This window comes from Anopheles coustani, chromosome 2 (genome assembly GCF_943734705.1).
Source record: "Anopheles coustani chromosome 2, idAnoCousDA_361_x.2, whole genome shotgun sequence".
Classification (NCBI taxonomy): domain Eukaryota; kingdom Metazoa; phylum Arthropoda; class Insecta; order Diptera; family Culicidae; genus Anopheles; species Anopheles coustani.
In genome coordinates, this window is record NC_071289.1 from 39,809,149 (window position 1) to 39,821,850 (window position 12,702).

The 12,702-nt window shown below is 44.2% G+C and overlaps 1 protein-coding gene across 1 annotated transcript in view; it reads right to left on the reverse strand.

Annotated features, from left to right (window-relative positions):
* Nucleotides 1–12,702, reverse strand: part of LOC131267289 (tyrosine-protein phosphatase Lar) — a 155,034-nt gene that overhangs the window by 33,448 nt on the left and 108,884 nt on the right. The window contains exons 9-12 of the mRNA XM_058270131.1: nucleotides 11,390–11,490; nucleotides 9,907–10,096; nucleotides 6,248–6,398; nucleotides 3,630–3,766 (exon numbers count right to left, since the gene is read on the reverse strand). Of these exons, the coding sequence (XP_058126114.1) occupies nucleotides 3,630–3,766; nucleotides 6,248–6,398; nucleotides 9,907–10,096; nucleotides 11,390–11,490 (579 nt within the window). The remainder of the gene's footprint in view (nucleotides 1–3,629; nucleotides 3,767–6,247; nucleotides 6,399–9,906; nucleotides 10,097–11,389; nucleotides 11,491–12,702) is intronic.

Below are 12,702 nucleotides of genomic sequence, written 5' to 3' on the forward strand. Positions count from 1 at the left end.
AATGGCACAATTATACGATGCTCATTGAAAAGAACAGCTAGCAACTCTTGAAAACAAATATTTGGAAACAAAAATAAATATATGGAAGGGCAAACTTTCAAACTGATAGCAAAGCATGAACGGATGGCAGAGGTATAATAAAAAATAATATGTGTTCAAGCCCGAATATGCAACAATCGACAGTAACGGGATTTCCTCGAAAGACATATGTCCAAACTAGGATAAAAATATAAAAAGATTCAGCGAACAAACTCATGACGTACGATTCCTCGTGCTGCTGCAGGTTGTAGTAAATGTGCCGCACATTCGAACGCAAATTACCATATGCACTGTCTCGTTGCATGCGTTACTGAGAATTATGGCATCAAAAACTGGGTAACAGCAGAAATAAAATGCTAGTGGCCCAGCAAGCGAGCGCTTCAAAAGGATGTGCAACCAATCACGCATACGTTAGACAATTCATATGCAATTTTACTTGCGCAATAACAAGTGCGTGCTGTATCGTAACGGTACATACGGTACACTGTATTGAAATATTTGTTTTTAAATTGCAGTTAAACTACGATAGCAATAGAAGTGAACGCATCGGAAAGCAACAAACCAAACCACAACAAAAGTGCAAACAACGATGCTGCATTTAAAGCCGCACCATGGTGTGGGCAACTTATGTTACAAAAATGTTAATTGCATGGTACAATGAATGACGCAGTTTAAAGCAAAGAACCATGTGGTTTTTTAATTGTACTTTTCACACAACACTATCTTTCTGATAGTGTATTTTTTTAAACAAGTTGAGGCATAAAATAAATGCTATTTGAAATAAAAGAGTACAAACGGTCGAAAATAATCCAATGTACAGAGTGTTTTGTTTAGAGAAACATGAGTGCAACTGAGGTAAAATGGATGGGGGAGCGGATACAATACATAAACAATATAAAAGTGAGATTAAAAGTAAACAAAGCATTGAGAAAAACGACTTGAATTAAATAAAAATGCATAATTGAAAATGGTATACCACCGGAAAAGAAAAATAACGATAGAAAACAGGCTTTACATAAAAGATGAGCAACATGCAGATTAAAAATGCTTCCCGTACACGCAAAAATACCCAAATAAACAGGAAAAAACAAATGATTCATAAAATTTTATTGCCTGTATTTAATTAAACCTATCGCTGGGAAAGTAAACGGAACGAGATGGTGGGTGAATGAGCGCGTTCGCAAACTTCGGTTGGATGATATTTTTTATAAGTCTTGCAAAGATGGATGACAACAAGCAAAAGGGGAAAAAAACTCACTAGAAAAACGGAGGCAATTAGAGGCAACACAAGAACGAACCAACGAACCCTACTACTGAACTGGGATTAAGGGTAAGAAAATAGGTGATCTTGCTTAACGTAAATGTAACGATGACTAGTACAGCTTGCTATTGGCACAGGTCAGGCCTCTACGGAGTGGAAGTACAAGGCACGAATACGATCGATGTGCAGTTAGTGAGCGCTCAGCGAAGAGTTATTGTGTAGGTGGTGAAAATGTGATAATATCAAAATAAAAACAGAGAACCGAAGCTCAAGAGATGGAGTGAATGAGGTGGAAAATAAAAGGTTCGGAAATAAAATCGAGCGCAAAAACGGAAGAAAATTTAGCAGGCGACACGGGGATGGAAGCGACCGCGAGAAAGCGGCCGCCAACTGAGTCAACGAAGATCGAGCATTCGACGGTTTTGAGGAAAGAAAAATGTAAATTCTTTGTTTGGTTTCTTTCCACCGTTTTTTTTGGCTTTGCACGGCGGTTAATTAACGATTGCCTTTCGACCCTTTTTGCATCTGGACGATCCCGTACCCGTTTAATGCTAACACGTGGCAAACACGGTGCTGATGGTCGTCGATGCTAATATTTTCCTATGGAGCCGTGGTCTTTTTTATATTTTTTCTAGCCTCGCTTCATTCAAAGGAGACTCTATCCGGTCGTCCCTTACCTGAATGATTTCTGCTTCCGTTTTGTGGGCTTTAGCCGTCGTAGGGTTTATTTAATTATTTTTCATTGTGTACACGGATGTTGCGGATGCATGAGTGTCTGTTTGCCTTGTAAATACTGTCTTTTTACAGTTTAGATTTCAGACGATCTCAAAAAATGAGTCAAAAGTTATTTTGCTTTAGGACGCACACAGAGGACAGTGGCGACAAAAAAAAACGGATAAAAGAAGTATCCGTACGTCCGAAGGCACAAACTTACGATGGATTGAGCAAAATAACGATGAATCGAAAGCTTATTTATCGAACATCGAAGCTCGCCTTCCCATTTGTCCTGCCCTTTTAAACCGGAGGCGAAACGCGGAAAGTGTGGGGCGCAAAAAAAAGGGTTGTGTAGTTTATGAAAATATCTTTCCCTTTTTTAATTAAATTTTCAAAAGTACACCGGCACGTGGAAGCTGTATGGCGGCGAATGAATACGAGAAACGAAAGAAAAAACCAGCAGCGTCGGAAGACGCATGTGAAAAGAAAACTCGTTTTTTTTGGAAGGGAAAACCTTATTTAAAAAAAAGGAAGTCAAAAAACAAAAACAAATACAAGTTTCTGCACAATACAAAACACACGCACAAAGAGCAACAACCGCGTGCCGGAACCCAAAAATCATACACACGAAACTTTTGGGCGGGCACGAAATGAATGCCCTAAAAAAGGGAAGCCCCCCGAAAGTTAGGAAAAGTGTACAAACACAAACAGACACACTCACACACCGGCGCAAGCGGGATTCCGGGCAGATAAGCGCCGGGAAGAAGAGTAGATTGGCCGCATCCGTACAATGGAAAATTAAAATAAAATCAAATCAAGTGTCCGCCCCCCGAAAGGTCTGCTTTAAAAATCTGTGCAAGGCAACTAAGCCTCGCACAAACCGTAAAAAGGGAAGGAACCAAGAAAAAAGAAAACAGGCACCCGCTTCTCTGACGAGTATGCTTAAGAAGTTCCCCGGAATCTGGCGGAGATTTGCACAAGACGCTGGGTGGTTTGCGGATAGGCTCCTCATGGAGCCATTCTTTGCCTTTTGCTTTGTATGCTTTTATTTGTTTAATTTTTTCTTCACCTCGAAATGCTTCTTTCACTATCTCTGTTCTTTTTTGTGTGCGTAAATCGCCTAGGTCTAAGAACTTGCTTGGTTGGCGAAACAATTGAACCTTCGGCACACGAAGGTAAATGACGAATATTATCCCCGGACAATACTGACAGTACACATACATTGCCGCTAGCTAAACCTAAGCCCGTCGAGGGAGAGAGCATTGTTTCCTTCCTCCCTGGTGGTACACTTTCTAATGGCCTGCACACGCTCCTTCCGTCACCGATCCGGTTGTCGTCGCCGCACTGATCGAATCAAGCTGGCCCAGGACGGATGTGAGGTATTGGGGGTGCAGAGGACCAAACAGCGTGCGCCCGAGGAAACAATTCCCTCTCCCTTTGCGGGCTCCATTTTGGCGCCGCACCCGTAATTAGCTACACCGAGATCAAATAAGAGATCCCCACTGCCCACTGTCTTAAAAACTAGAACCTGAAACATTGCTTCGATCGAAAGGACGAATATCACGCCGATCCTCGGCGTTCGAAATAGCGCTAGCGAAAAAAAGGGTTCACTTACCGTACTGCTTGGTCCGCACCGGGATCGGTGGGGTGGTGGCGCCCTCGCCCCGCTGGGACCTCGCCGACAGCCAGAAGTAGTACAGCGTGTCCGGGTACAGGCTGCTCAGGGTGTAGGTCTCGGTGTTCGGAATTCGTCTGCGCGCGTGATTGGAGTAGATAAAAGGAAAGGAAAGGCGTCGAAGGCGGGTGGATACCGGGGGTAGAAATGAAGAATTTTAATTTGTGATTAATATTAATAAATTTGTGTTTCACCTGCGCCGACCCCGGGACGAATATTGGGACGAATTATTTGGGCGCTGGTGAGGATGGGGCGTAAGCGATGAGGGAAAAGGAAGGGTGGTGTGCTGATGGAAAATAAATGGCGAGTAGTGGGATGAAACTCATTTTCATAAAACACTGCCCTTTTGATTCCGGCCTCCGGCGGTTGGAAAGGGTTGCGTACTCGGCGCCAGAATGTTTTGGCCAAGCGAGGCACGAAAGGAGGCTCAATACACACAACAAAAAAAGGTGAGCCCGTGGTCAAAAGGGAACATTTCTTCGCCGCTCGGGGTGGCTGCGGCCAAGGGTCCCTGTTTGCCGTAGGTATTCGCGCAAACGAGGGTAGAGGCCTATTTACTGAAGGCCCAAATTCGTCCCCCAAAGCACCCACAACGCCTGAGGAACGTGCAGGGAAGGAACGGTGGGGGCAAGATGTACTCGACGACTTCACGCGAAATGGGAAAAAGGGCTAACTTTTGCCACGGTACTACGCGAAAGGCGATCGGTTTTTTATTAAAAAAAAGCTTGTAATGCTTGTTTGGGTCCGAGAAATCCTTGTCCAACATTGCGGCGGAACGGGGAAAACTTACGACCAACCAGAACGCACGCCGTGACGTAACGCAACGTTACTGGTGGTAAATTATGTACGTTACGACAGTTTCAACGACAAAACTGCGTTCGTTACCATTGCCTAGCCTGGCGCGTGTGAAAAGAGATTGCCGGTAAGGTCGAATTATCATAAACATTCATAATTCGGCGATAATGGATGGGTCCGGCAATTGTTGGCGCGCGTGCGACGGAAACTGGACGTGTTCTTCACAATTAATAAATAATCTCACCGTGGCAGGCGTGACAATATTTCCAGCGTTCCACATCGCCCAACCCACGGCACGGTAGCGGCTTGTTAAGATGCCGAAACATAAATTTCGCCAGACCAATGTAAGGCCATTCGCTTATCGGCAAAGTTTCTCGCTCGAGTTCGATAAATTTTCAGTTACTCAATTTCGGGCTTAATGAACAACGTGACGAAAGACAAACATTACACGGTGGGACGTAAATAAATATTGTTTAATGTCTAAATTATTCATGGCAGCGGCGAAAACATACCGAAACTGCCTGCCTGGTTTTGGTTCGGTAAGGGATTAAATATTATTTACTGGTCGCTTTCATTAATGGGCATGTAAGATTATATTTCTTTTCCATTACATGAAAACCACCAACAGCTCAGCGACTCGTACACAAAGTGACTACAGGCAACCGTGTGTTTTGACTACCGTATAAGCTACTTATCGTAATCTGTTCGAAGTAACGAAAATGGACATTACAAACTGGACTAAATGCACCAACAAATAAATAAATCGAGGGTGAGTTGAGGTTGAGTGTAGTGCACCCAGGGGAGGTAAATGATGGAAACAAACACAAATGGAAGCGTCATATGACAACTAATAGAAAGAACACTACAAAAACGACGAGACTGGCTGTTTTCCGATAAAAACGAGAGCCTCGAAAAATGTGCAATAATATCAAATATAAAACAACCCGACGTCACGTGACAACGATCGGAACGGTCACTAATTTGCACCCCATTCTAAAGGCATCATCAACGCGGTTTTACCCCGGTGCGTTGCGTTCGTGTGAGTGCTCGCGGTGCCAATATTATTCAATAATTTAAATTTCAAATTATCCCCCGTACTAATGTCCTTCCGGCGGGAAAAAGCCGACCCAATCGTGCCGACCTCTTTCGGTGGCGCGATGCGCTGTGAGAGCAGTTTGGCTGTGCATCCGGCGGACGCGGTGACGTCCGTGTTGACATTAGTTTGGCATCCCGAAGCAGCAGTAGTGCACTGACAGATGACGGCCGGACAACGCGGATCCCGTGTGTGTCGTACCCCGCGGGAAACGCACTGGATGAAGCGGCGGTCTCTGACCCTGTCATTCGGTGGTGGAAGTGTTATTGTTAGCATTTTTCCGTGCAGGTTCCAATGAAGGGGAGGCGACGATGATGAAAAGCGGGTGAACCAACCCCGACACCGACAATAACAGCAAACAAAACAAGTACCTCCACTAAACAGTTATCAAGTGCGCTATTGTTATGGTCCTGCTATTCATCTTCCAATCGCGGTTCGCCGGAAGCGTGGGAAGTACATTTTGCTAACGGCCGGTGCCGTCGGGCGGGATAATGAAGGAACGCCGGGACTCGGCCCCGTTCGGTGCCGGAATCCATGGAACCCATCCCGGGATAGTAAATCCCGGGGATGCAGAAGTCAGACTAGGTTAGGGGGGAGGGCATAGACCGGGAGGCGTCACGGGGTTCACTCGGCAGGCAGGGAAGGTTCAGCAGGGGAAACATATACATACTGATGATGCTGCTCGTTTGCATAAGTGTCATTCCAGTAGAGCTCGTAGTGTACGATGTTCTCGCCCGAGTGAGTCGGCCGGGACCATTGCAGGGTGACAGCTGTTTCGCCAACATCGGTGGCGCGGAAGTTGCTCGGCTGCGAGGGAACGCCTGTGGGGAAGAGAGAGAGAGAGAGAAAGGGGAGAAAAGGATGAGTGAGGTGCAAACAGGAAAAAAAACGTCGTTCCAGTGCATGGAGCACACCAAGCACAAGAGAAAAAATACACGTCATGTCTAGTGCCAGCACACCAACAAATGGAGTAAGTACCGCTAGTGTCATCCCAGTGTCATTGAGTGTGGTATGCCGCACAAGAGCGCACACGATAAGCTTGGGAAACCAACGCCATTTTCGTAACGATGCCCCTTTTGCCGAGACCTGGAAAGGGAATGGATGAATTGGCCGGGGTCGGGGACGTTGGGAAATTGTCTGCAAATGTTGGGTGGAGTTGGGTGTGAATGAAGAGCGAAAACATTTGGTTGTAATTTGCATATGCATAAACATGGTGCATGAATGTTTGATAGGAAACAATTTAATTACATCGAGATTATCGCCGGTTTCGATGACAATTTGTGCTTTCAACTGAGCGCTGTTTAGCTGGTTTAGGGAAGGGAGAGACGGGGATTTGTCAAGCCTCACGGTAGGCAAAAACGTGTGGTATGTCATTGTTTGTCAGGTTGTCGATGTATCCGGCGCGGTACGTTTGAAATTTTCGAGATTAATGTGTGTATCTTTTGCAGCAGGGCCCCATCCACTTTTTCCGATAGCTCCATTTTCTGCGAGGATTGATCGTGGATTTTGTGTAATACTTGACACTAAGTGACAGGTACACTTTACAGCTGCTCACTCATTTGCTTAACAGGGTGTCCGCGAAAGTATAAGCACGATTTAAAAATTAGGAAAAAAATAAAACCTTCCAGAAACTGAAGTTTTGTTTCATAAACTGTGTTTGGGTTCTGTTCTGGACTATTTGTGAAAACATTTTTTTTTAAATTTAATCGTATGCTAATGACCGCACTTTTGATCTGTCGCCTCTGATATGGCTCAGCACAGACTTGTCGTGAACGGGTTTCGACACTTTTGAACGGTTTTACAGTTTTTGGTAAACTGTTGATGTTTTCCGTAGCTTTAACATGTTTTCTCAAGTGTGCCTTCGTTAGCGCCCAAAATATCTCAATTGGTCTGGTCTTGGCCGACTCATCGTAGATCAGATGAATGAGGATTGGCCGCACAACAGCTTGTCGTACAGCTTCTGGGCCCGATATTTAACGCGTCCAGCCTAATTTGCACTCCTTTTCAATTTCTTTTGGATTTTGTACGATTTTAAATTCAATCTTGCCTTGTCTCATTGGACATTACTTTTTGATGTACCCATTTGTTGAGCCACATCGCGAATGGAACTTTCCTATTTTTGCTTGAATGCTTTTGCTCTTTCCCGGTTCAACTGTTGGTCGATAGGACCAGGTTTTTGACCATTTTTCGGCGTATCCTTGAAGCTGTACTCCTCCCGAAACTTTTGGATAGCGGTTCGTCCGGCTCCGATACTCACACCTACCGATTTCGCTAATTGCCTTAGCGAAATGTTGGGAGTCGAGCAACATTTCTGCAGAACGCTTTTGCGATTTTTGACGGAAATGCCTCGTATTTTAACAGAAACGGTTGAAAAAAGTAGTTTCGATGCACTATCTAGTAGGTTTGAATGTAAACAATCAAACACCCGAAGAATCAACTGTTTGCCGTCATCCGTTTTCCAGAAACGTAATTTAGAAATGGTGCTTATACTTTCAGGGACACCCTTTAGTCAAGGCGCACTACAATAAATGTCACTGTGCAATTTATAAAAAAAATATTTTAAACTATTGTTTCCTCCATGTGACAATCCGTTATAAATTTGGCGAATTTAGATAATACTATGTTTCTGCCACTACTAAATTCATTTTGCCATTATTTAACTAATTTTACTTTGAAAGATTGTTATGCGAACATGTGATTTACAATCTATCTATGGAAGCATGTTGAGTTTATCCGTAGACAATGTGAATTTATATTGAATACATGTTTTTGTTATGTTTTGTCTCTCTTAAATTATCTAAGTTCATATTGGTTGAACAACTCGGAATAGTTTTACACATTTTATTTAGAATTCAATATAATTTATCGCGTAGCATTTAGTAAAACATGATCATTAAAATTATCGTAGGTTGTACGATCATCCTAATCGAATTTTCAACGGCTTGAATGTCAAGGACGCCCAAATAAATCTATTGTACCATTGCAATAAATAGTTTGAATAATGGTTTTTTGTATACTAGTACTATTTTATAAACTCGTGTTAACAAAATTAAACACGTTAGTATGAATAACAGTTTTCTGTTTCTTACAATTCACGTAGTAGGAAACATAAATAAAAGTAGATCCTGGTACTATGGCGAGCATCAGATCATTTGACAATTTTAACTAGTTTCTTTTCTGCTTGACAGCCGTTCTTGGGTCATTTTTATTCATTGTCATTCGCATTCGGACAAGCTTTGTTATAATGAGCTGTTGCTGCATCGTTTTGTGTGCATCAAAAAGCGTTAAACAAAACGACCACCGGCGCCAGTAAACGGGCCAGCACTGTCATGTCTTGCAGATCCGCCGGAGCTGTCCGTTAAGTTTATTAGTCAATCTCAGACAGCACCGGCTGGAGTTCAGCGATGAGCCCGACATTGTCACACTTTCGCTCGGATAACTATCTCCGGAGGCAAAGCCGAGAACCAGCGGCAAAAGATAGTGTGGGATTGATTTGAGCGTAAAGTTAAATTGAAATAACTTTCGTGACGCTGCACTGCCGTTGCGAAGACAATGGTAGCGGCGACAAAGATGGCAAGCTGGTCGATTGTGGCAGCAACACAATGCTGCTCCGTGATGCTGTCATTATGCTCTCGTTTGCCACCTTCTATCGCAATCCATCCAACCGGCGACTCGAATAGCTTGGCGGGAAGGATAAAAAAAAGTTACTCCACCGCGCAGTGTTTCTTGCCCCTGTGCTGCCTCGTTATAGGCGAAGACAGCTGACGACGGTTTTCACAAACGAGCCGGTGGCGAGGATGGCGCGAAACAACCAGGAAGGGGGCGGTGTAGTGCGATGGGAACTAGAAAGATGAATGGAGGTACATTACTGGTGACATTTGGCGGGTTTTGGCCGAGCGTCGGCGCAGGATCGAGGATGCGAGAGAGAAAGCATACAGTTTCAAGAAAATAGTTAAACTTTTCTGGACGGAAATCAAATTAGCTTCTCGGGCGGCTTCCTTCTGTCGTTCTCCCCAAAAACGGTTACGTCCGTTGCCGATCCGCAAGCGTTGGACGGGCGCTGGGATTTAGTGCAATCTGTTTAATTGAGCGTAAAGTTGATTCTATTTAACCGTTTCGCAGCAAAAACGAATGTCAAAGTTCTTCTGCCGGTCGGAACTGCGACGACAACCACGACGACTCGTTATTATGTGTCGCTTTGAGCAAGGCATCAAATCATTACTCCGCTTTTATGGGATGCAGTTTCAACGGTGACAAGACACTCTGACTGTTTTAGCTGGTGACAACAAAATGCAAAAATGTTGCTCGCGAACTGATAAGGAAACTTACCCTGCTGGGCCTTAACCTGTACCGGGTTGGACAGTGGACCGGCGCCCATGGACGTGAACGCTTGCACCCGTATCGTGTAGATTGCGTGTGGGGTCAGCTCCGAAATAGTCGTCATGTCGTTGGTTTCCATCTGCGAGTCCCAGGACGCTTCGGGTTGGTTCGGGTTAGTGGTGTAGTACACTTTATAGCCCTGCGGAAAAGAGAAGGTTAATGTTGGTGAGCGGAGCACGGGCATTTAATTATATTCTGACTTCGCTTATCACCCAGCCCTTATACAAGCTTCCCGTGCACGGACGTTGCAATATCAAACGATCCATTGTTTATCTATCACTGTACTGTCATCTAAGCGCTGGTACGGTAAACATCAACAACTTACACTGGGCCGTTGGTTGGCTGGCCGCTAAAAATTAACCTTAATGATCGTATTAATCAACAAACCCATAAAACGTTCATTACATCCAAGTCACTACGGACGTTACCCCGCTAAGGGTTTTTTGGTCGGCGCTAGCGCCATTATCGGAAACACGTATCACGGAACGCATCGCCGGGCCGAGGCCGCTTTCAGTTGACCTACGCTCAGCTCATCGATGGTCATGTAAAATTACACCAAATTGCATTAATAATTCACCGTTAATTACGCTGAAACATCTCATAAATTATTAGCAACGTAAACGTGAGCTCGCGGCTCGCTACACTCGATGCAATAATTGATAGTTCGTTATCTGTTATATAAAGTTGCTGGTCAGCTGACGGACACACAGCTGGGCTAAAAGGGGGATGGAGCTTACACATCATCCGCGTGATCGGTGGTCACTTTCATTAGACGTAAAATATTACATTACTTAATTTCCACCGAAGAAGATTGCTGAGGTGTACGCAATGGGCGGCTTTTTATTGGTTGGCAACACAATGACATGGAAGAGAACACATTAGCATAATTACGATGTGTATCTACTCTCTGTTTTTGACAACCTGATCACCACAACTCGTCATGTGGAAAGACGAATTTGTACACTACATCAACTTGAACCTGATGATTCATTTTAGTCTTTAGAAGGATTTAAATTTATTTTCACGAAACGTGGGTGTAATTTTGACCACAACGATAACTTTATTTGCAAAATCGCAAACATTTAATACTGATTGACCGGTGTTTCTCCTGCAGGGCGTTTTGTTTGAGCAACCATTAGATATTACATATATTTGTGATACAAAGTAATCGTCACCAGGAGCCAAACCGAAATCCGCTATCCGTCCTACAGCTTGCTAGCAATCGGCGAAAGTTATAAATACTCCCCGTAAACATGTTATCCTTCGGATCGATCGTGAGCGTAACAGAACACACACAATATTAAATTTGTCTGACACGATTGGAAGTAAAGGGGCTTCTTGTCGCAAGGATGTATCCAACGCAGCCTGGCTGCTCTGCTACGCCCCCGGGCCCCACTTTTCTGCCTACCCTCCCCCATGGGGCGGTACTTACAGTCACTTGTCCATTAGGAGTCTCAGGTGGTTCCCACGTAATAAGCATCGTCGACGAGCTTAACGGCTTGACTTCGATGTTTCTCGGAGCACTTTCCATTTCTGTAAGTAGTTGGGGTTGGGGGTAAAGGAGGGAAACAAGATACGCGGCGTTAGTTTTGCAAAACGAGCCCACGGTACACCGATCGGGCCTCGGCGAGGCTTAGCAAATTGAACGCAAAATGGCACCGCTGGAATGGAAACTAGCATGAAAAATGATACCCGACGCACCGTTGGGAAAATGGAGCCGATAGATAATATGAGCATGCCCTACGTAGAATGTGTTGCTACCAATTTAACATCATCTTGCGAACATACTTTAAAGAGATAATCGTCTCTTGCTACCGATCTACTTTGAAATATACAATGCAATGTTATTTGTGTTAAAATGCTCAACAAGCTACTAACGGGTGGACTAATTTTAAGAGATAATCGGAACGAAACTGATCAGGGTGAAAATTTAAATTAACTTTATCGTAGGTAAGAGATGATATGAAATTACTTTTAAAAAATATTTACGACTGGTTGTAAACTACACTACAATGCTTCGGAATGGATCGCGCAAGAAGATTGGAAAGTTTACACAATACGATACATCAGTGCCATGTTTATCGAGCACAACAAATAAAACAAATAAAAAAACCCAATCCTGCACCGAAATGCACACATAAAGATTTCTACAATTGAAAGCGAAATAAAAGATTCATGGTTGAGCAGGAACGGATAGAATGAAATGAAGAAAACTGCGCAAAGCGGTTGTGCCGAACGAAAGTTCCAGTTCCACACTCGAAGAAACCGTCACGGGTCCGGCTGATGGCGGCGGCGGCGTCGTCGTCGTCGTCGTCGTCGTTGGTCGAGTTCCGGAAAACTTTGGAAAACTAAAATAAAAGTTGCTATCCATCGTTAAATTGAATATTTTCAGCAGAAATGTTGCCCCCTGGCTACTTGGCGCAGCGCGCACTCGGATCACGGACAGGTAAGATGCAAAAAGGTGGAAAAAGGAAAACGAAACACAGAAGCAAACTGTGACCCGCTGTTCTCACCGGTGGGTGGGGAGCGGAAGTCCACAACGGAGATGGTGTGCATCGAGGCAAAACGAAGAAGAGGAAACAAAAAAGAAACACACGAACGAAAGAACAACTAGCAAAAGTACATTTTCCCACTTCTGCATTATGAAAATGGTGCAGAGGACGTAAAGAACCGAAGCGCTCGAGCTAAACGGCAGCAGTGTCGGGCAGTTGGGTGAGCAAATGGAACATATTCTTCCGACAGTCG